The following is a 22,575-nucleotide window of genomic DNA, read 5'->3' on the forward strand; positions in this document are numbered from 1 at the left end:
GGAATTAGAAGGGTTTGTGGCGTTGGAGCTGGAATTTTCGGCTTGGTCGATTATTGCTGTGGGTGGACGAGCCGAATACAATTTTACAAGAAGTCATTTTTTGCACAACTTTTGCGACTAGGTTAGAGAGGTTCAATCGTATAAAGGGCCAGCCGCGTTATTTTTTTTTTTTTTTGGTCAGCCTAAACAAATACAAAACATTGGTGAATTGAGCAGACGCATCATCAGAGCTTTCACCAATGTAAAGTTGTAAACCCAAAGCGTGAGACGATAAAGAAGGACAAACCTATCAGTGTACCAATGTACCAAATACCGCTACTTTCTGCTCTTAGAGACAGAGAGAGAGGAAACTACTTACTGTTCTAGTGGGTAGCAGACTAGCAGTACCAGTATTATATTTGGGGATAGGAATGGTTTCTTCAGTATGCAGCTTTATGAAAAGACAAGAGCTAAAGTTGACGGTGCAAAGACGTGTTCTTGGGCCTCATGGTGATTCAGCAATTTTGGAAGCTTTTTGCCTTCTCTAATCAGAAAATTGGAATGTGGTGTCAGCAGCTTGTTAGCCATGGATAGCACCCGCTCCAAATTCAAAAAGAAACGTACGTATGGGGGCTTTGGGGGTGGGGGATGGCGCTCTTTGTCGACCAGCTACTACTGCTGCATGCATGCATGCATGCTGTGATGTGATTCCCCTCCTCACATGTCTCACATTATGATGGATGCTGGTGTCTTTGCGTCCTGTTAGGAAACCATACGCATAATTTGTAGAATCTTACAGCATATAAGAGCGAAGAAAACTGAATGTATAGCTGAAAATTTCTACTAGTAATTATACTGATAGCTAATTGATCTTCACTTTACATATATGTTTTGAGTACCGTCAATGGTGATAGTTTGATAGATGATATATATTAATGTATAGACTATCACGATTTGATAGATGATATATGAGTAACTCATGCTGGGTTGGTATTGATTTGGTTCGAGTTTCAACCGTGAAATTCAGGAGCACTGGGTCTCGATTGTTCTTGATTAAATAAATAAAAGATGCTCCACCAATAAACATAAAGGTAGGTAGATGTTCTTGAATTTGTGCACCCGTGACTGACGTTCAGGACCACTGACAAGGCAGCGAAGCAATGCTCGGAAAATCTTGGGTTCATGGGATTTAGGATTCTACCAGCTTCACCTTCAAGAACAAATAGAACCTACCTAAATGCTAGTCCACATCCAAAGTTAATTTACTCAATCCAACATATAATTTCTCATGTATCCACAACATAATTACCCTTCCCTGCCCTTTTTACTGAGACGAGAGATGTTTATGTAGCAGGGAAGAGCTAGGGGAAGGAACCATTTCTAGCTGGATTTTTTTTTATCTCCTAAGATTGCTTGAGGTACAAATGCTGCACCTGCTAGTTGTCTAAATGTGATGGTTATTACAGGGAAAGCAACCACAGGAATTGTTTCTAGTGATATATGAGGTTTGGCGGTTGGTAATCTTCCGGGCTTGCTCATTGGCATTTTGTATTTGTTCAGAATGTTGAAGCCTGGAAGCAGTTCTCCACTCCTCAGCTTTTCTATGGACAATTGCCATCTTCTTCATCAATTTCTCCTCCAAATTTGATCTCATCTTCTCTACTTTCATCTGGTATTTGTTTACATGTTAAACAAACAAAAAAATGTGCAAGTGATAACAATGCTGACAACATCATTACCATCAGATTGAGACAAAAAAACTGCAAGTGCCCACAAAAAGTCCAATCTTAAGATATTCTGCTAGGGCTAATTAGCAAGTCCTCTGCACGAAAGCTTGCATTAAAAAATTCTTGGTTACGGATTCCAAGGTTTGATCAGTTAAATGGACAAAGCACTGATTTTTATTGGCCTTGTTTATCGACAAGTAATAATTTAGTCTCAAGTATGTTATCCATTAGTTCATGCAAATGTGACAAAGTTTATCTAGAATTTTGCCACTGCTGCACCCTCACATGGAATTGGGACTTCCCAAAGTAGGGGTCATTACGCGTAACCATATAAAACTAAAATTATGCAGAGTATACTACAGGGATTATCGTGCTTTCTTCTCCCTCATCGAGAGAGAAGGAAGACTGTGATGCACGCTGGATGAACAAAATGGCTGAATAAAGAAACTTGTTTTGGACCACAGAGGAAAAAAATTGTGTTCTATAGCAGCGGGTGGCTCGATGAAGACCAATCCAGCAACAAGCCTGACAAATTCTCCAAACTATAGTCAACATAATCCAGCCGTTCTATATGTTTATTACACTAACAGATACGTATAGTCTCGGACTCGGGGGGCAGCGGATTTTGAATTCTTAACGGAGTTTTCCTTACAGAACCCAAGTTCCCATATGCATATTTCCACAACGTTTCCGAGGTATTGCTTGCATATATGGAACAATAATGATACTTTGAAAGATGCATGACTGATCTGGCCTTCTTGCAAGAATGAAAATTTTATAGCTGTTTTGGGCTGGGGGATTTCAGTTTTAAAATAAACCAATCAATTCACAGCTTCACATCTCGAATGCATGTATATTTTGGCACAGAGCATAATGCTTATCTATCCAAGAAGAATCCCACCAGGAACCAAGAAAAGGCCAAAAGGGTACCTCAAGTTTTCTTGATTGAGCTTCTGCCTTTGCCCTTTGGAGGTTCACCCAAGCTTGAATCTTTGCTTCTTCCCTCTGGTACCTGAAGATATATTAGCACAATCAATTTGTATTTCTGGATATATAAGAGGGTGTAAATAGACTTGAGAAAAAAACTTGGCTCTTTAATTTACCTAATGCAGCATTTGGCCTTCTCTTCTTCTTCCCATGCATAAGCCTTGGACTCCGACAAACTCTTCCTGCAGTCATTGGTTAGATCAAAGTGCCTCAAGCTCTTTGATATTTCCTCTTCCTCCTCTTCCCTCGAGCTCCAATTCGACGTAACAGAATCAAATGGCGCTGTTCCAAACTGCAACTTGGCTAAATGGCACTCTTGCAATTGCGTGATGTCAATGGTAGTGGTGCTACTGGAATTCGACAGGACTAATGGACCAGACCTATCGGCAGGAGTGTTGTGGCGCACGGGCGACGTACTTTTGAATGGAGTATGGCATCTTGAAGTGGTAGAACTCCCAAGTGGAGTCATTTCTGTTCCAATGTCCCTGTGCTTGACCTCATTCTTCACTGCCTCTGTTGCTGCATCTTTGGTCGATTTTCCTGCTGCACTTCCAAATAAAAATCCTTCTTTCATTGGTTCTGAGCATTTAAAGCTGGGGAAAATAGGATCCGCCTCGTTTGTGAACTTATCTGCCATAGCAAAATTAACAAATGATTGTCCAAAGATTAGTAAGAAAGAATGCATATCCACGTTACAATTTCTGCTCTGGCTCAAAAACTCGAAACTAACCAAGTTTGGGTCGGGATACCTAAGTTTCGAAGTGTGCTGGGAAAACAAATACCATAATCGAGTAGTTTTTTCTTTTTTGTTTTTCCCCTTTCACCATAGGATATTTACTTAGACACCTTTTTAATTTGCAACTACCAAACCTTGTCTCTTGTTAATTAGTAGTAGTGCATTTGTAGCCAAGCTTCAAAAGTCGCATCACTTGGGCTTTTACAAGGCCAAAATAAAAAAAAGGAGCATACAAATTGTTGTGTGCACAATAACAATTACACCACAAAGGCAATGGGGTAAAGATTATAGAAAAGCTTTTGACCTTTTAGCAGTACGTCTGCTGCTGCAGCTGAGGCTGACCCTTCACTGAAAGCTCCAGCAGATGAGTTATGATGGCCGAAAGGGGGTAAAAGCCCCTGGAGGCCTGCTGTTGTAACAACTGTAGAGACCTTTTCATCTATTATGACCCTTGATTTTTCAGCAAACAACTCCGGCTCAGGCTGAGCCTGCTGTGGCTTAAACTCATTACTGCAATGCTTGGACATCTTTGAGGAGCAAAACTGATGCAACGGAGGCCTTGAGCCGTGGTAATGAGCTGGGGAGTCATGGCAAGAGCTGCCACTGATGAGCCACTTCTCAGCATCTTCCCACTTGGAAGGGAAACTCTTTCTTGACAAATTGCCAACGCTAAAGCTAAAAATTGGCCTGCCTGGTGTGGGAGGGGCATCTGCATTATTCCTCTTTGAAAACGAACTCAGTCCCAGGTCTCTCCTTTTCTGAGCCGGCACGTCCAAGAAACCTCGGCTCTCCGCTCCATTGCTACTCATTGGAAATGACTTGACAAAATCAGAAGTTTCCTTTAGATTGAGTCTGCACAGAGGTTCATGGATTGCATGGTCCAGAAAGGGGTTCTCTGTTCCCGTGCTGTAGAAAAAATTGTTGCCCTCTACTAGTGTTGCTTCCTAATGTCACAAACCCATAATGCACATGAAATAATAGAGAAACTGTCAAGCAAAACCCATGTCCGGAAAAAGAGGTAAGAAAAGAAGAAATGCAGGGAAGTGCAAATGGGAATGGGATGCATTTATATTTCACCTGTTGAGCTGGGAAGACCGGTGGATCTTCATAGTATTTGGGGCCTTTGAGATCCATGTTTTTGAGCCAGGAATGAGCAAGTAGAGGTATAACTATCAACTATGGAGGCAAAAGAGACCAGCCTCTACTGCTCTCTAGTATTATAATCTCTCTTATTGGAAATGGAATCTATATAATAAGAGGCATTGGGGAGCTGGATGGCTTTACAAATGTGGATCAACTTTGATAGAAAAGTCCCTGCCATAGGAAAGTGACTGAGGCAGTTTGGTGTAAATGAATAAGCGTAAGCTGCGTAACAGGGGAAGAGGACTACTCAAGTAGGAAAAAGTTTTGACCAGTGGGGAGCTTGTGTGTAAAGTACAGTTCACAATGACTAAAATGTACCGCAGGACGATGATCTTTGCTTCCCCAGGAAAATGAAAATACGCTCGCATATAGGAGTACTAGAGAGTGGTGTATCTGACCAAAGGACAAAGTGTGTTGGCAGCATTGAGTGGTGCAAGCTATTTTTGCTTCATTCCTGCGGCAAACCACACTGAGCCAAAGCTCAGTAGCCACTAAAAAGAGAAGGGATTTAGTATTTTTTTTTTTTTTTGAGCTGCAAGTTGGGGTGTGAATCCCACTTATAAGTGAAAAAATTTAAAAAAGGTGAGAGAGCACTTTATTAGTTTAATCAGATCAAATCTATATACCTAATAATTATTTATATATATAGATTAGATTATAAGAATGTTATCGACATAATCTCTTTAACCTCTCCTTCTCTATAAAATATAATAGATTAAATTACAGGAACATCATCGTTACTGTAAAAAATAAAAAGTTTCTTATTGACTTTCCTCGAGGTGAAGAATAATTAGATTGATCTGGTTTCTTTCTTTACATATATATATATATATATATATATATATATACATACGTGTGTGTGTACATGTATATGTATGTATATATATACATACATATACATGTACACACACACGTATGTATATATATATGTGTGTGTGTACATGTATATGTATGTATATATATATATATACATATATATACATGTACACACACACGTATGTATATATATATGTGTGTGTACATGTACATATATATACATGTACACACACGTATGTATATATATATATATATATATATAGAGTACGATGACCTCTGTTCCTTTAGCTTTTTCGATTTATTTATTGCAGTTTGTCGCATCTTGCATTTTGATTTTGATACTAGTATAGAACCTCTCATCATCTCTGTAGCATTATTGATAGAGAGGCACCCTCGAAAGCAGAGGCACATGTGTGGTTGATATTAACAGACGGGGACATTAATGTAAACAACATAAAACTTTATTGGGAGGTTATTCGATTCTAAAAACTACGCTGGTGATTTTTGTGAACTTGCAAAAATCCAGGAAAGATGACACGTGCTACCACGCAAGTGACCCTAAAAAGGCAGAGGGAGCTTTGGGAGTCTCCTCATAATTCATATGCAGGCACGATAGCGCCAGCCAGAAAGAGGAGAAGACGAGATAGACGGCCTTCTTTGCCGGGTTAAGAAAGAAAGGGTAAATAATAGGGAAAAAGAATTCAAGTATTTTAATCTGTATCCGCCTCATAAGTCCTCCCTAATCCTCCTTGTTTACTTGGTGATGTTTCAGAAGGTATTGCTGGTTGCAAGCTGCTACTGTCTCAAAAGTTACAGCCAGCCTGTCTCCGGATATAGAACAATTTTGCAAGCTGATCCATGGATTACCATTTACACCACTTGTTTGTTGCCACCTAGAAACTCAACAGTAGTCTTATCCTAATCAAATACTAGAACCCTTTTACGAGTTCAAAAAAGAGATGCTTCGAGATTACAGACGATAATCGAGTGCTGAGCAACCAGAGATGGCCACATGATCAAATGCTATTATTGAAAACTTCGTGTACTCCGTAGCGTGCGTAACCTGTGCTGCGTCTCTGTTGCTAGCGAGTGACTAACCACATCGAGAAGGTATCCCGAAGTTGGACGACGGGAGAAGAATCCCGGCTGCAAAACTTAAAAAATTACTCCATTTGGAATAATTGTTTGGAAAAACACTAATAGTAGTATTTTTTTGTGACGTGACGTATGTACGCACGTGAAATGAAAATATAGTTAGTATAATAAAAAAATTTATTTATGATGTAAGTAAAACATTGATGGGTTCAAATCTTCATTATCGCTCTTTCTTCTTAAATCTCACCCATTATCTGTTGGCATTATTTGTAAAAAATTATTTGCTTGCATTATAAAATATGTTTTCAATCAATCATTCTATTTTATAGACATCTCTTTATCTCACATTATATAAAAAAAAAAAAGTATTATAATAATTATTTGAAATAACGTTGCATCACGAAAAAATTTTAAAGTGATTATTCAAAATAATCTCCTATCAAAACACACATGTAGATAATGGCTATCGAACCACGTGACTGAGTTTGTTTGGATTAAAAATTATTTGGAAAACTTTTATAAGATAAAAAAAAAATGTCTATCCAAATATACTACTCGATGAAATGCAATTCATTTACCTAACAAAGTAAAAAAAAAACAGTGGCGTGCAACCCCTTTATTTAGTTAGGTGGTAGGAAGACTAAGGTTGTGTTTGGATTGTATTTTTCATGATTCTTCATGCAAAAAATACTGTAATGATTTGATGTATATGAAGGAAAAAGACAATAGGAAAATGTGATCATGAAAAACAACGTAATTTTCCGACAGAAAGTTAGCAATTCAAACAAGGTCTATTACACGGATACAAGGCGTGCGCGTTGCGTTGGGTTCACTGGTGTAGCGTGCAGACCTGCACTCGCAATAATGCTTGCTTCTTTTTTTTTTTTTTTGTGGGATTGATGCAACTAATGCATTAAACATAGAATTAGTCAGCATTCGGGCCTAATTGCTCAACAAGTCTACAACTTGTGATCGGAAAACAGGAAACCACAGCCGCATAATTATTTGTGAAACAGTTGAAGTAGCACACCTTAATTTTCCAACACGCGCTTTAATCACTGAATGTGCTCCGCTCAATTAACAGAAGCATCTGTCTTATTGTTGCTCGCCGGAGTTCGGGACCAATATAGAACTACTGGTATTTACTACTATACATATTGCTTGATTGCTTGCTATGTTGGATGTTGCTACCACATTCAGACAACAGTGCAGTAGCCGTCCCCTAATATTATCTTGGTTTGTTTTGAGCATAGAATGTTTGATTCGAGCAACTCGTACCACGAATTGGATCAGCTTTGTGATCATCTTGGTTGAACCTGCTGATTCCTCCTGCCAACTGCCCATATCTAATGTCAAAGGAAGCAAGCAATCAAGCTAGGATGAATGGAATTCAAGATTTTGAGTTCTAATCCCTCTCTCTTTTTTTCCGCTTCTCAAATCTCATTCCTCGCCTGTTTCTTGTTTCAACCGGTGATCGTAGTAGCATTATAATGCTATTCCTCCTCGAAGAAGGTAACAATCAACCGCCAGTCCTTGAATACTACGGCATGTTGGCCCCAGGAAAGCCGTCGCTTGATTTTGATGGCACCACGAATTTCTTTAAAACAAGAAACCAGCAGGTCATTTCAGGCCCACATCCAACAAATCCAATTAGATGCTTCAGCTAATTGTTCTGTGTTCGTGTCAAGATATTTTTTTTTTCCCAGTTCTTCTGCCTAAGGAACAATAACAAATTAGGGAACAAACTGTCACGTCTCAGTCTTCCTCTTATCACCAGTCACCAGTACCTGAACCCGAAACGTCGACTTCATTCATCATGCCATCTCAACGTGTGCATGTCTCCCGCTCGGCGCTTAGCTTAGAGCCTTAGCCTGGTTGATATCTAATTGGAGAGTTATATATATATTCTTTTCTCTAAAAAAGTTTATTTTTTCAAGAGTTATATCACACACACACACACACACACACATATATATATATATATATGAGGTTTTTCTCCAAAATGTTTACAAACCAAAATCGACCCCTGAATGGAAATACAAGACAAACACAGGGTATGGCATCCATCCCCCGAATGGAAATTCATTTTTTTTTTTTCGCTCTGACGTATCATATTATACAACTTTCTATTGTTGGACTAATTCTTGATTACCGGCATACTTACCACCCTTAGAAAATACGAATGGGGGCTCAAATGAAATTGAAAATCATCATGTTGGCGTCAACCGACTGGATGACAGCAGCATCAACAGTTTGAAGATAAGCTAAAATGGAGCCCACCAACACGCAGGTTTTACCTAAAGTAATCCACTAATGCTGAGATCAACTGATTAGACATTAGCAGCTAAATGGCCTAATTTATCTTTTACTATAATACGATACATCACCCCCTACGTGCTCTTTCCTTACATGGCCTAATGATGACCCGGAAAATAAAAAGAGGAACATTTTTTTTGTAATTCAGCCAAAGCAATCAAATACTGCAAGTATATACACGTCGGATATTGTCCTGTATGGCCTATAATAAGCCTTGTATTTAATGGAAATTCCTTAATTAGCTAGCAAAAGGAAGAGTACAAGCGATCATCAATTCAGCATCTCCTTGTTTTGTTCATCACATAGTAGTATTAGTATATGCTAGTAAAAGTTCTTTCTGGTATTCCACTCCACTCCACTCCACTCCACTACTTAGCTTATACCTAGAGAATCAATGGCTGTGAGATACTCGATTTCTGTTTCTGCTCCCATCATCATCCAAGAATCTGCTTCCAGAAAGCCTGCGAGCATAGTGATGATGAGTGCAGAGAATCACATATCAGTCAACAGCACTGGAAGTAGTATTAGTACAACGCCCTTTCAGATCAGATCACCTACAAGAAACAAGGTAATCATCTTCATTTCCTCTCCGGCTGATTGACAATTTAAACGTATGTATGGTAAGACTAAGGACTACTTGGTTTTGTACGCTAATAGGTTTGACTGTTTCAGGTTTTTGAGGATCCATCCAATGGAATCGTCTGTTACAGAGAAGAAAATGGGGAGATAACATGTGAAGGAATCGATGAAGGTCCTCGTCTACACCATCTTTCTTCAAGATTCACTGCTGTTAATCAAAGGTACACAGCAAGAAATAGACCACAGATTCTCCTACAAAAAACAACCCTTTCTCCTGGGGTTAACGTACATCTTGCCACTAGTTTAAAAAAGTGACTCATCACCTCTTGCTAGGTTGTGAGTAGTAGTGAGTGGTGACTAAAGATTGCTTCTTTTTTTTAATAATAATGTTTGGCTTGCAGAGAAGCAGAGATCATTGACCTACTGGAAAGAAGTTTGCTTCAAGTGGTGGACAGTGACAAGACGTAATTAGGCAAAGGCTGAGACAGGACACGGTGCCGCGGCGAGGCAACAGCATCAATCCGGACTGTAATAATCGATGGCTGCTTCCTTCATCTCATTCTTCTGCTCAATCCTCAGTTTCTGCATAAAACATAATACTTGTATATACGGTCTTACACCCGATTGATCCTTGGGTTATGTGCGATGAAACTGACCAGCAAAGATCAACAAATTCTGGATGGTCCGCTTTGTTGTAAAGATAGAATGTTGGCCTTTCAATATCACGGCCACCATGGTATTAGCAGCTGGTATAACCTCTAATAATTCGACCCTCCTCGTTGGTATTTACAATATCTATTTATTTATGTCCCTTCCCCTGCATCCTCGATCCCAAAACGGCATACCTACACGCCATACTGATAAAGATTTCCTTTGTCACGCTCTGCACATCAGAAGGGGTCATCTAGGCCAGTTTTTGTCCCTGATGGTGCTTTGTTTCCATCGTCATTCTCACCTATATCGCCAGCTGAGTATTGATTATTCACAGGGAGCATTCAATCGAGGGAAAAAGATTAAACAAGAGACACCGAGATAACAGACCACCAGTCGCTTCAGTGATGGGCACCGGCACCCAGAGCTTCAGTGATGGGCACCGGCACCCAGAAGTTGGTTTCTACTTACTGCTAATCAAGAGATATGCACAAGAGATAGAAAAACTTATTTGAAAATAATAATTATGGCACTTTCTCTGGTAGTACCATATATTCATTCGAGATTTAAAACAACAAAAAAAAAAATTCTTTGATTGAAAAACCTGTTCAAAAAAGACTCTTGAGGTGTTCTTTTTTTTTTTTTTTTAATTAATACTGCTCCATCCAAACGGAATCCATCATTATTTGTTTAGGAAAGGAAAAGCCTTTTTCGAGACAGGAAGAATGACCACAGCAACTCGTGATGACCGTGCTGTTGTACAACTCTCTGATATCCACAACTAGCTTCTTTCAACATGTCACTAGATAGACAAATATGAAAGAGAGAGACTGAGAATAGCACTCGAATATGGAGGAAAATTGCACCCATTAATGAGTTCTAACTCATAATATGCTAACCACTAAGAGCCCTATCTCAATGAAAATCAAAACTAATTTCGAGAATGCTAAATGCTGGAACAGATTAGTGCAACATCACTAAATGGAGCAGCGCAAAATCATTCAGATTTCAGACCACCTCATCTCCAATCTAAAACAACCAAGAAATCTGAATATTTGACCCATTCCGGTACTGCAGAATTCTCAAAACAAGTACTATTATCAGACAAGAACATCAAACCCAGAGGAGAGGACACATCACCTACGAGTCTTCTTCAAGGGATATGGACACGTATTCTGTGATTAGCCATCATATTTCGTCCTTCATCCAGGAAGCCAACGCATTGTGATAAACTTCAAGCACGCACAAGGGAAAAATAAGAAACCGCGATGAGTTAATATGTTACACAAAATTGCAATTGCATGATCAAAATGGATTTACATCTTAAATTCTAAATACAAAATGAAAGAAAAAAAAAGTACCAAAAACCATTTTACAAAATCATTTCAAGAAAAGGTCACTCTACTTTTTATGCTGCTGAGCATTTCCCAGGTAGTAAAGCCAAGTTCTTCAGCCATTGATAAACAATCATGAATTCTGCTGTTAAAGAAGGTATTTGGAAGTTCCCTCCAAAAGAATTCGAAATGGCAAAAGCACCATATATGAACTAGAAGAATAATGCAGGAGCATGCTCCCAAAAATATATCTTCACATGTACAGATTGGCCAATTTACTTGATCACTGAGCAGCACCTCCACCCTGCAAGTTCTCAGATAAATCATTCTGAGACTTGCTGGGAACTATAGTAGGCGGAGACCATTGATCTGGAACCATCAGAAAATAGGTTGTCATTGCTTTTCTAAACCTCTTTTTGTATTGCTTAGGTGAGATTACTGTTGGTGGTGTGTTTTTTGGACCTCCAAGGATTCCAGACGCCTTCACCCATGTTTCCAAGTGCTTGTCCCATGTATACTGCCGCATGAAGTCGATAATCCCAAGAACAAGTTCATGCTTCTCTTGATCAACACCAACCAACAATGAATAGTCCATTACATCAATTGACTGCAAAAGTAATCAGATCGTCAGTAGTGATAACATGCATCTATCAGGGAAAAAAGACCCAGGAAATGCAACGCGAAGGACATGCCATGTGAAAATTGACACAAACACAACACTCACTCATACAGCGCCACCCACCCCCCCCCCAACCAAAAAAAAAGTTTTCATGGGAAGATAAACCAAATTTTCATGAGCTAAGCTCAAATTATTGTACATAGGGCATCCTAGCTGGTCAGAGATAGTTAATCATCAACAGTTCACACAAAAACAAAAGATGGAGTATATATTAGCGCACCTAAAGTGGTCAAAAAAGCCAAGTTTGGAGATTCTCTTCAAGAGACAATATATATGCTACCATATGTCATATGTCTGACATGTTACACGTTTACTGACTAAGCCGTTAGAGAAAGTTGGAAACTTACTGCAAGGAATGCAGTATCATTCCAAACTGCTCTTTCAAGCAACCTCTTTGCCTTGTTTCCAACAAATATAGGAGAAGTTGGCATTGCTTCAATCAAGTTCTGATCCAGCAAAACCTTGTTACTTCCACTGGAATCCGGATTATATCGAGATCTGGAAGATCCTTTTAGATCATAAAGCCGGGTCAAGTTTCTCCCAAAAAGAAGGTTCTCCATAACAAGAACATCCCTCTTTGATTCCTTTCCCCCCTTAACATGCTTCGACGTAACCTTCAGCAATCAAGGAAATGACAATATAATAAGTTCCAAGAAGGCAAAAATAACAATTATCGGGGGTTCAGAAAAATGCTTCGCCGAACCAAAAATGAGGGGAAAGGACAAGAACCTACAAGTGATATCCAATTACAACATTTATTTTCTAGCAGAGTATAAGAAAGTGATAGAAGTCAAAGTACAATCCATGGATCTTGGCCTAGTTTAAGAAAGCACTGGACATCAAACTAGAATTCCAAGGATATTGGCCTAGTGGTAAAACCAATCCTTACCACACACCAGATGAGGGTTTTATTTCATAAAATGGACAGACGTAAGTAAAACTAGCATCTTGCAAGCATTCTGATGCCTACCTATGTGAAGGTTGCTTTCTGCAAACCATACTATTACTACGATCACTGTAAGAGTTTAAAAATAAGCCTTTAAATTCCAAATTTACTTTCATTCGTAATTTATTAAACTCCAACTTCTACCAACTCAAATTCAGTCCCTAGAAGTACCTGATAAATCCCAAGTATCTTTGCCAGACATGTAGGGCTTCCTGAACCAATAGATTCAGAAAGATACTTGAAATATCCAGGAGCAAACTTTATGAAAGATTCCAGCTCAGTCTTAGTGACTTGTTTAATAATAAACCTATCATCCAAGGTTTTGGCAAAAAAGACATTACTCTTGCCACCCTGGGCTCCCCATTTCTTACAGCGGCTAAGAGATCTTATGAAGTCAATCTCAGATGGGCAACAAATCCTCCTCAAAGCTTCAAAACGCTTAGCGTAGTAACAGGTCACAGTATATTTCACCTTCCCAAGGGGCCCATCATCTGTCAAAGACACTCTGGCGTGCATAGCTTTTGTGTAAGAAAAAGGATCCAACACCGAGGAGCTACGAGTACTGGACATGGATAAGATACTTTCATCTGCAGAACCAAGACTTCTATAAGGTTCCAAGGCTATTTCGTCCATCGAGTGAAAAGATTGAAAACTCCCCGAGTCAAAGGACAGCAGAGATGATGTTAAGTCTGCCATGTCCTTCAGTCTCTCAAGATCATCAGACAGTTGGACCAAATAATCGGGGGAAGCCAGGGCATAAGCTATAACACTCGTAGGCTCATCATCATACACTGGAACCACTGTGTCATTAAACCCAACAGGTAAGAGCAACCTGGCCCCACCTTGAAGTTCCAACTGTCTGAATGAGGAGATATAGACAGGATTATACTCAGACAGCGTGTCCAATTTCTGATTATTACCTAAAAAGTTTTTATTCAATGAGCGATAGAAGCTTATGAAGGGAAGACCTAGCCAGCTGACAGTATCTTCCACGTTATCAGAAACTCTGGAGGACAAAAAAGGAGATGGCACAATTTTAGCGCCAGTCAGTTCCTCACCATGGCCCTCTGTGTCCAACATTTCTGCAGCTCCTCCAGTAGTCGATGAATCCAATGAAGCTGTATCAGAAACTTTATGCATATCATCCATTGATAACCCCAGACCAGGATTAGTTTCACCAGTCCAAGCAGCATCAAGTGTCTCTGACAGACTCACCATAACTGGAAATTGCCCATCAGATAGGACGCCATGAACACTTACATTAGACTCTAAAGAAACGGATTCATCACGAATGTCTGTCACGCTAGAAGGAAATGACAGATTTCCTTTTACACTATTAGGATTTGAACCGTCAGTTTCCTGATGAACAAGTACAGCAGGATTTTTCAAGCCACCAACTCCACGATCACAAATAAATTCAGGAGGATCCTCACCACCGCTAACCCCATGATGATGACTTTCATCTAGATTTACATCAGGAGAAGCCAAATTAGAACTGTCGAAACCCTGGCCTGGTCTAACAGAAACATTTAAATCACATATCTCCTCATTGGGTCTCACATCAGGAGCTGAATTGGCAACTGCCATCTCACGCTGACAAATGTTATCTGAACTGGCTACATATATCAGCCTGTGGTCCCACATATAAGATTGAAAGAGTAGTTGTCTACGCAATCGATTGATTTCAAGAATATCAACCGCGGGTTGGCCCTTCCTAGCCTCCTTATTCAGAATTTTATTAAGGGCATCCTGAAAAGACATAAAGTCTGTTATAGAAGCAAATATTAAATAGATGTTCTAAAGTGAAGAACATAGTCAAAGTGACAGTATTCGGTAATGTTCAAACAACAAGGCTCTAAGCTCTATCAATTTGTGAAAAAAATACAATTTAATGCATCAGATGACAAAACTTCTTCAAATCTAATGAAGAAGATTATCCTTTTCACCTAGTTGATATTGTGCCCCACGTGTAAAATTTAACATTTTTTTTAACCAAACTGAAGTAAATGAACAACAAAGTCAAAATAGACTAGCCAATAAGAGGAAATTTACATCCCAATCAACATTGCAAAGAGAAAATAAGAAGCAGAACACAAGATGGATGCATCTAACCATGAGTCATCATTGCTGACTGAATCCATGAGTGCAGAAAAAGTCTTTGCTTCTTCGAGAAGCAAACATACTTCAGCAAGAAAGAAAAGAAAAGGCTAAATATAAGAATGAAAAATGAGTGCTTACCTCAAATTCCACCTTTTCCTTCTGCAACATTGCTTCTAAATCTGCCATTTGATGCCTTGATTCTGGTGCTTTTTTGCCACTGCTTGGCAAGCCTGGACCAAAATTTTTCTCCACCAAAAGACGGAGAGCATTTAATACCTCAGAAAACAAAAGCTCAGCCCAGCCAACCACCTGACCAAAATTTGTTCAATTACAGCCAGTGAAGATAGATCAATTTGGGATACTAAAATACCCAAAAGCATGCATTTGTACCTCATTCAGTTCTTGTTGTACCCATTCTTGATTCTCGAAGTTGAAATCAAGTTTTGGAGGAGGAAGATAGACTGAGTGAACATCAATTGATGCATAACGGAAACAAGCAACCATTTGCCCAAATCTGAAAACCCATGACCATCATCAAGGAATTCAAAGGAAAGCAGAAGACAAATACTCTACCCATCACACAAAAAAAGTTCATCTAGCAGGTATTTCAGGAACATTGCATGAAAAGACACAAGTTGTCCAAAAATTTTCAAACAAATGAATAGCCTAGATTTTTACTAATGAGATAGGTGCTCATAGAACCAAGTGCATGCACTGCCTAAATTTTATTTCAACTTCATCAGGAATATATAATAGATAAAATTTTATGGCCCACCATACTTGAATATTAAGCTTTGCAGGAAGGGTCAAAAAAACATTGTAGCTCCTTGAAAACAATGACAACAAAAGGAATGAATTTTTTACCCATAAAATCGCAAACAGTCTCTGTGTAAAGAGTGGCCACAGCTTGCTACCCTGCTAGCAGCTGCATGGTTTGAAAAACTGAGCTCAAGAAACTTTCCAAAAGACAATCCCCAAGCAGCATCAGACATCACTACTCTTCGAGTTGCAGGAGGGAAACCATTGGTTCGTGGACACTTAAGGCACCTGTGCCACATCCAAATCTTTCCTTCCTTTTCACCTGGTAAAAGAAACTCTGGCAGCTTCTTCACAGCAATTGTAAGGGTGCCTTGTCGATGGGTATAACACTGAACATGCGCTTCTGAAGGCATCTCACATGAGCGGCATCTGTAACTCTAAAAAGAAAAGAAAAGAAAAGAAAAGAGCCTTAGTCACAGTAAAATATCCAAGGCATTCCAATCAGAAAATTAAAACACCAGCATGCATTGGTTTTTAGCAAGGCTTAAGATAGATATTAGTACATGATCAAATAAATGATCTCGTAAAAATCGTCCCAATGGTTTGTCAAAATTTCCATAGTACTTGATCCGAAAGAGATGGGACCTTTCACAAACAGTCCCTTTCCAGACACATCTAGATGATAAGGTAACCAAAATGCTTTGGTGGTCAGAAGGGGAAGGAGGAAACTCTTCCTTTGAAGAAACTGGTTCCTCAAGAACTTGCTTTATATTTAGCTGCGATGAAGACAGATCTAGATTATTTTGAGTTCTATCAAGTCCATCACAATCATTCAGCACATCATCGGCCACAACGCCTATAACCGGTGGTATTGAAGGCATAAAACCATTAGGAATGATAGGATCTCCTGAAGCATGCTGAATGTCATTGGCCATAGATGCTTTTACACCAGTAGACTCAGTCAAATTCCCCGTAATCTTGTCCTCCAAAGAAAGACAAGGAGAGGGCTCACATGATGAAGTTTTTGAAAGAATCTGCCCAGCAGATGTGACAGTCTGCTTTATGGAATGAGACACAACAGCAGCATTTGAGCTAGAGCAATTCGGAGAATTCATCTCATGACCAAACAAACTTGTGGCCTTGAACTGTTCTGGAATGGGCAGGCTAATTGACCTTTGCGGTTCAACTTCAGAATGATGTCCAATAGTATGTTCATTACTCGGGGCAGTAAAACCAGGTATTGTTGAGATGGATCTCTCAATGGTAGATGGTTTATCTGGAAGTGCCACAGTAATTGGAGAATGCAATGGTAGCTCTGGCAGAGAGGCTCCTTCATCAGCAAGAAAAGATGTTTCCAAGGCCAGGTGATAAGCTGCGAAAACTCCATACTGCACAACATGTTTTACCTTTTTCAATTCATCGCCATTGGCACCTCGAAGTAGTACCTGAAAGAGACAAAATCAAGCAAGTATTTACATCCATGGCAACATATCAACTAATTTCAAAGAAATCAAGCAAGTATTTACATCCATGGCAACATATCAACTAATTTCAAAGAAGTCCAATAAGTATAATATCAATTCAAACTTGAACACTTCAAAGAAACTGGAGACCCGAAATTGAAATTCTGCAGGCTGAAGTAGGAGGATAATATTAATTTATAGCCACATGGAATCTGACAAATTTTCAAGTCATCAAAGTCAAGGAAGAAAATCAGTATCCGAGACTTTTATCAGAATCTATCTAAAATTAAGTGAAAGACCTTCACAAACCCATCCATCTAGACATGCACCAATCTTAAATTAGTGTAATTACTTACAGTGCAACCAAGTGGCTTTGGACATCCTTCAAAATACATCAATGTTTTTACCAGCTTTTTTCCACTCTGTCCAGCTGTGCCATGCTCTTCTAGAAACCTCTTAACATGGAACATGTCACAGTATCCCAAATTTTGAGATGAGAGATGGTCGATTGAAGGTACAATCTGACAACCTGTGCAGCGAGCTATGCGCTCTAGAAGTGGTCTTTTGACATTTAAAACAAGTGATATGTCCTTTGCAAGAAGATACTCTTGTGCATAACGAGAAACAGATTTCTCCACCAGGAGAACATCAGGATTGTGGGAATCAATTTTTGCTACAGCCATCTTCAGATGATCCATTTCCTGGAAAAGGGTACAATTCCTTAAGAATGAAACCTCCAGGATATAAGAATTCTCATGGAGAAAAGATCACATTATGCTAACAATGTAATAGACAGTCCGTCTCTGACTTGCAACACGAGAATGGTGGTTATAGAACTAACCTGCTGCAACAGTGTATCAAAACTTGACAAGAGATTAGAAACCCTCTGGTATTCAAGTGCTCCTCCGAGGATTAGTATGCGAGGTTTCTCTATCTTTGATATCATCCTTCTGTGAGCAACATTCTTCTTACAAACAACCCCTTTCACCACCATACTGAAAAGAAAGTCTTCAAACAAATGAGGAATTTAAAATGATAGCATGAGCGCTTTCTTAATCTGCTAAACAACTCAGAGAGAGGCAGAAGCTCAAAGATCAGTTTAAATTATACTTAACTAAATGATGAAAGCACCAGTGACAGGCATCAAGACTGAGGTTGTTTTAAGTACAATTTAGTAGTCTATACCATTCACATGTAACTTAATCAAGTATCTTAACAGAGCTCTAAAAAACACTTCTGAAAAGTAATGTAAGACAACAAAACTTAGGCTGCACACCAACTCCATCAAAACTTTCCAAGTGCCTAAGCTGAATAGCACAATGCGGAAATAATTACTTGGAAGTTCAAAGACCTTACCTCTCACTACGACGCCCAGAAGCTATACATTTTACTTTCACATATCCTCCTGGGTCCATTCCCCCACCCTTACTCGTATCAGGCTTTAACATTGAAGCAGCCTCCCAGGACAGAGATGTAATTATTTCTAACCAACTCTCTTTGTCGTCTTCATCACCTACAAAGAGATTCTCAACCTGCAAAAGCTGAGCAACTAAAGCCCTAAAATGTCCATCAACTACATTCTTCATGGCCCTCCTGTGCTCCTCATTTGACTTTTCCCTACTTCGGAATTCCCCACTTCCAAAACTGCCTGAAGCACGTAGATAGCCCCACTCTCCAGCAGCATCCCCGTCATCGTCATCATCAAACAGATGCACTTCACGGTCATCTTCTTCATCTTCAGGTTCAGGTGGAAGCCATAGAACTCCATTGTTCTCAAAGTCCACCGGTTCAGCATCAACATCTTCTGCTGCAATTAAAGATGAAGGCGCTTCACATTCATCACCACCATCATGTCCACCTTCTTTTTGGGTAATCTGTTGGACTTCTTCAGAAGCCTGGGAATGAAAATCTAAACTATTTTGTAATGTCAAGCTACTAATGCTTTTTGAATCAACAGCCTCAGCATCAGGATGCACTTTACGTGATTCATATTCATTGTCAATCTCATCAAACTGCATGTGACCATAGTAACCATTAAGATGAGGAAAATGCCTCGTTTTGGAATCTAACCGGTAAACTCCAAATTCATCTTCATCATCACTATTCCTGGACCCAGAAAACATAAGCAACAATTAAGTAGCTGCAACATTATAATATCAACTCACTGAATTGAAAAGGTGAAAAGAAAAAAGTTATCAAGTCAGCCATGTGCAATATCCATGGAGCAGCCATAAACCAGGCCATTGAGTTGGCACAAGCTCATGGTGAACCTAAATGACATGGCATCTGTACTAGAATGCCTTTCACTTAATTTAAGGAAAGTGTCCTCACTGAAAAATGCGCCTGATGCCAAAAATCAAGCATATCAAGGAAATTGCCTGCAATGATTTCAGGTACCAGGATACTTGATTATGCCGCGGTTCAAAGAATATACCACACTCATTCACTTACTTGGCAACTTCAGAACAAAAAATATGACTCTGAACAAGCAACCAAAATTATGTAAAAGAAATCAACCTGATAATGCTATACCCGAATTGATTAGAAGACTGATCTCTATGAGCTGTCTCCGAATCATGACCATTGCATGTTCTTGATTCTCCGACAGGTTGCCTTTCTAAGGCAGTTTCCATCGCTGCAGACTGATGAGGGCTAACCCCATCAGAGTGTGGCATTGATGCAAGAGTAATGCTACTACTGTTAATGGTTCCACTAGATTTGCTGCTAATGAAACTGGTTGTCGATGGCGAAGCACTGAGATCCAGACTGGGAAACTGAATCCCATTATCAACACCAGCAGCTATGCCTTGCTGCCATTGCTTGAAACAGAAATTACATACCCTGATCGTTTCTGACTCTTCACTGGGAGTCCTTGGTCCAAGAGATGATGCAGGAATCCAATTAGATGTACACTTGGCACAGAATACCCGGCCACAATGTCGGCAATGGTGCCTTCGGTTAAACAATGTAAATTGGGAGTCACACTCGTAGCATACCCTACAACTCTGATCGGGCATCCAAAAGTCCCTGGACACATTAGCCGGCTCACTCCGCCGGATCCACGACTTCAGCTTTCCAACTAGAGCCGGAAATGGGTTATCCGCAGCATCCATCGACTATGCAACCCTCCTTTTCCTTTCACCATTGTGATAGGCTCATTTGCTTACTGCTCTCATGTGTCAAAAACCCAAAACAAAACAAGATAAGACGCCAAGCAAATGCCAAATCCAAACAAGGGCTAATCACCAAGCAACCCCTTGAAGTTGGAATAAATGGGAAAGCAGCTAATTCTTAAGAGAAATATGTACACATTCTCCATCGCTTCAATTACCAGAACAAATCAAATAACAAGAATCAGAAACCCAATTAGTGAACAACCTTCCCCACAACCCAGCGCAGCCTCCACGAATAAAACCAATTGCCACCCGAAAAAAAAAAAGGAAAGGGCTTAAGACTCTTATTCCGCCTTTCGAAATTGCAAATAATATCAACCCCCCTTTCCAGGCCCCAAAACAGTGGAAAAAAGGAAAAACTCACATAGCATAACTATCTATCATGGCCAATAGTATACTGATCGCCATTCAAATTCCACAAGTGAACCCCAATTTTAAAACTCCTCAGCCCAAAGCCCAAAATCGATGAGCGAATAAATTCTGAAAGCGACCTCAACTTCACCATTTACATTTGAATCGAGCAGAAACCGGTAACAAATCTATTCGAAAATTTCATTTCTATTTGAAAAAAAAAAAAGAAAAAATCTCAGTACACACCGAACCTTTGATTATAATCAATCGAGTAGAACGCGATTTTCTCGATAGAATCCGAGAGACATCCGCGGGATTGATGATGATGAATTCGGGTCAAGAAGAAAACACCCTGTGTCCACCTCTTAGGAACACATAAATAAGAAATCCCCAGAATTAAGCCAAAAAAAAAAAACAACTTTACATAAATAAAATAAATATCCTTGAATTTTTTTTCTCCTCTCCCGTGCAATTGAGAAATTGCAGTCGAGAAATTAAAAATAGGGGGGGAAAATGGGGAAGCGGATATAATTATATATATCACAATGAATAAAGAAATAAATTGTGGGGACGCGACCCAAATCGAAAATGACCGACTAATCTTAAGTATGATCTTCTACTCTGACTTGTTCGCCCAGCCCACGGTGAGCTGTTCGCTAAATGGTAGCAGTAATTGTATAACAATAATGATACTAATTGTATAACTAGGCAAAATCCGTTTGATAACGGAACAATACAATCCTACAATCTAACACGGAGAATTCATTAACTCACTCATGCACATGCAGCTGATGCAGTGCAAGCCTCTCTCGTCAATTTCAACTCACTACTACGTCGTTTTCTCTCTCTTTCCATTTTTTTCCCCCCTTGCTTGGTGGGGCGTAACGGGGGCTGGTGGGGTACCGCATTTGTGGGAGTACTTCTTTTGCTAACTCATTCATCGGTCAACGCGTCCTGATAGCTGTGGTTGGGCTATTTGGGATACAAGCCTACGTCACTGAGCGAACCTTGTTCAACACGCAAGAAAGTCAAATGCTCCCGAAGGCAAGCCATAGGGTTTGTTGACAGACTAAAAAACAAAAAAGTGAAGAAAAATGGATTAAATAGTGGAGTCAACAACTTTAAAATTTCTTGACAAACGTTTTTTATTTTGATTTTTTTTAAAGCCGATCATCCCCTTAAGGTTCAACTTAAACTTGTTCGCTGATATACAGAGAGTGTTTGGATATGAATTATTTGTTCAAAAATTATTTGTTTGCATTATAAATATATTTTTTAATACATTTTTTTTATCTTTTTAATCATTCTTTTTATTTCATATACATCATATAGGGAAAAAAAAAGTACTACAGTAATTATTTTAAATAATCTCATATCCAAACACAATAATAGTTTGCTTGTGTTTTAATTATTAAGAAGGACTTAACATGTATACGAAATTTTAACTAAAAGTGTATCATTTAATTGGTTGAATTGTCAAATTAGTATGATATATTTATATGAAAAATTATTTCATATACACTTTCGAACATGTATACATATCTCTCTCACAAATGCACACCCACTCTCTTTCTCCTAAATACACATACACACCCTCTCTCTTTCTCCTAAATACACATACGCACACACACTCTTTCGCATTCCTCCCTCCCACTTCATATTCATATACATATTAAAAATAAATAAATTCTATCATCTTTTATTCTTTCACCTACCATTGTCATCACCTATTCTTTCCTCT

General features: G+C 39.2%; 3 protein-coding genes across 7 annotated transcripts; 1 reads left to right on the forward strand and 2 right to left on the reverse strand.

Annotated features, from left to right (window-relative positions):
* Nucleotides 1-923: 923 nt before the first annotated feature.
* LOC113739453 (uncharacterized) lies at nucleotides 924-4,743 on the reverse strand. Its single transcript, XM_027266672.2, has 5 exons — nucleotides 4,507-4,743; nucleotides 3,734-4,373; nucleotides 2,810-3,323; nucleotides 2,637-2,718; nucleotides 924-1,648 (listed from the first exon to the last, which is right to left on the reverse strand). The coding sequence occupies exons 1-5, from the start codon at nucleotides 4,561-4,563 to the stop codon at nucleotides 1,424-1,426; spliced, it is 1,518 nt and encodes a 505-aa protein (XP_027122473.1). The 5' UTR covers nucleotides 4,564-4,743; the 3' UTR covers nucleotides 924-1,423.
* A 4,263-nt stretch (nucleotides 4,744-9,006) lies between these two features.
* LOC113739548 (uncharacterized) lies at nucleotides 9,007-10,170 on the forward strand. The gene is made up of 3 exons (XM_027266786.2): nucleotides 9,007-9,367; nucleotides 9,472-9,599; nucleotides 9,780-10,170. The coding sequence occupies exons 1-3, from the start codon at nucleotides 9,194-9,196 to the stop codon at nucleotides 9,844-9,846; spliced, it is 369 nt and encodes a 122-aa protein (XP_027122587.1). The 5' UTR covers nucleotides 9,007-9,193; the 3' UTR covers nucleotides 9,847-10,170.
* On the reverse strand, nucleotides 9,441-21,561 carry LOC113739547 (1-phosphatidylinositol-3-phosphate 5-kinase FAB1B-like). 5 transcript variants are annotated; one of them, XR_011812845.1, is made up of 13 exons: nucleotides 19,828-21,506; nucleotides 18,667-19,416; nucleotides 18,152-18,305; nucleotides 17,667-18,011; nucleotides 16,411-17,292; nucleotides 15,953-16,284; nucleotides 15,479-15,602; nucleotides 15,227-15,397; nucleotides 13,160-14,737; nucleotides 12,390-12,656; nucleotides 11,435-11,970; nucleotides 11,170-11,261; nucleotides 9,441-10,333 (listed from the first exon to the last, which is right to left on the reverse strand). XR_011812845.1 is itself a non-coding variant. In XM_027266785.2 (12 exons), exons 2-12 carry the CDS (start codon nucleotides 20,421-20,423, stop codon nucleotides 11,647-11,649), a joined length of 5,508 nt encoding a protein of 1,835 aa, XP_027122586.1. In that variant the 5' UTR covers nucleotides 20,424-20,476; nucleotides 21,086-21,561; the 3' UTR covers nucleotides 11,299-11,646. The 5 variants fall into 5 exon arrangements, 2 of the variants coding, with proteins under 2 accessions (XP_027122586.1, XP_027122585.1); XM_027266785.2 differs by lacking the exons at nucleotides 9,441-10,333; nucleotides 11,170-11,261 and having other exon boundaries at nucleotides 11,299-11,970; nucleotides 19,843-20,476; nucleotides 21,086-21,561; XM_027266784.2 differs by lacking the exons at nucleotides 9,441-10,333; nucleotides 11,170-11,261 and having other exon boundaries at nucleotides 11,299-11,970; nucleotides 19,828-20,476; nucleotides 21,086-21,506.
* Between the last annotated feature and the right edge of the window lie 1,014 nt (nucleotides 21,562-22,575).

This window comes from Coffea arabica, chromosome 4c (assembly GCF_036785885.1).
Source record: "Coffea arabica cultivar ET-39 chromosome 4c, Coffea Arabica ET-39 HiFi, whole genome shotgun sequence".
Lineage (NCBI taxonomy): Eukaryota > Viridiplantae > Streptophyta > Magnoliopsida > Gentianales > Rubiaceae > Coffea > Coffea arabica.

What these genes read in the sequence shown, in the direction of transcription:
- LOC113739547 (XM_027266784.2), bottom strand. Translation starts at nt 20,423, where the DNA reads ATGGATGCTGCGGATAACCCATTTCCGGCTCTAGTTGGAAAGCTGAAG. An exon ending in TTCGGGTATAGCATTATCAG is followed by an intron (nt 19,417 to 19,827) that starts GTTGATTTCTTT and finishes TTCTGGGTCCAG; the next exon opens with GAATAGTGATGATGAAGATG. An exon ending in AGATACTTGGGATTTATCAG is followed by an intron (nt 12,657 to 13,159) that starts GTACTTCTAGGG and finishes TGATTGCTGAAG; the next exon opens with GTTACGTCGAAGCATGTTAA.
- LOC113739548 (XM_027266786.2), top strand. Translation starts at nt 9,194, where the DNA reads ATGGCTGTGAGATACTCGATTTCTGTTTCTGCTCCCATCATCATCCAA. An exon ending in GATCACCTACAAGAAACAAG is followed by an intron (nt 9,368 to 9,471) that starts GTAATCATCTTC and finishes TGACTGTTTCAG; the next exon opens with GTTTTTGAGGATCCATCCAA. An exon ending in TTCACTGCTGTTAATCAAAG is followed by an intron (nt 9,600 to 9,779) that starts GTACACAGCAAG and finishes TTTGGCTTGCAG; the next exon opens with AGAAGCAGAGATCATTGACC.
- LOC113739453 (XM_027266672.2), bottom strand. Translation starts at nt 4,563, where the DNA reads ATGGATCTCAAAGGCCCCAAATACTATGAAGATCCACCGGTCTTCCCA. An exon ending in CGGTCTTCCCAGCTCAACAG is followed by an intron (nt 4,374 to 4,506) that starts GTGAAATATAAA and finishes TTGTGACATTAG; the next exon opens with GAAGCAACACTAGTAGAGGG. An exon ending in CTCAATCAAGAAAACTTGAG is followed by an intron (nt 1,649 to 2,636) that starts GTACCCTTTTGG and finishes AACAAATACCAG; the next exon opens with ATGAAAGTAGAGAAGATGAG.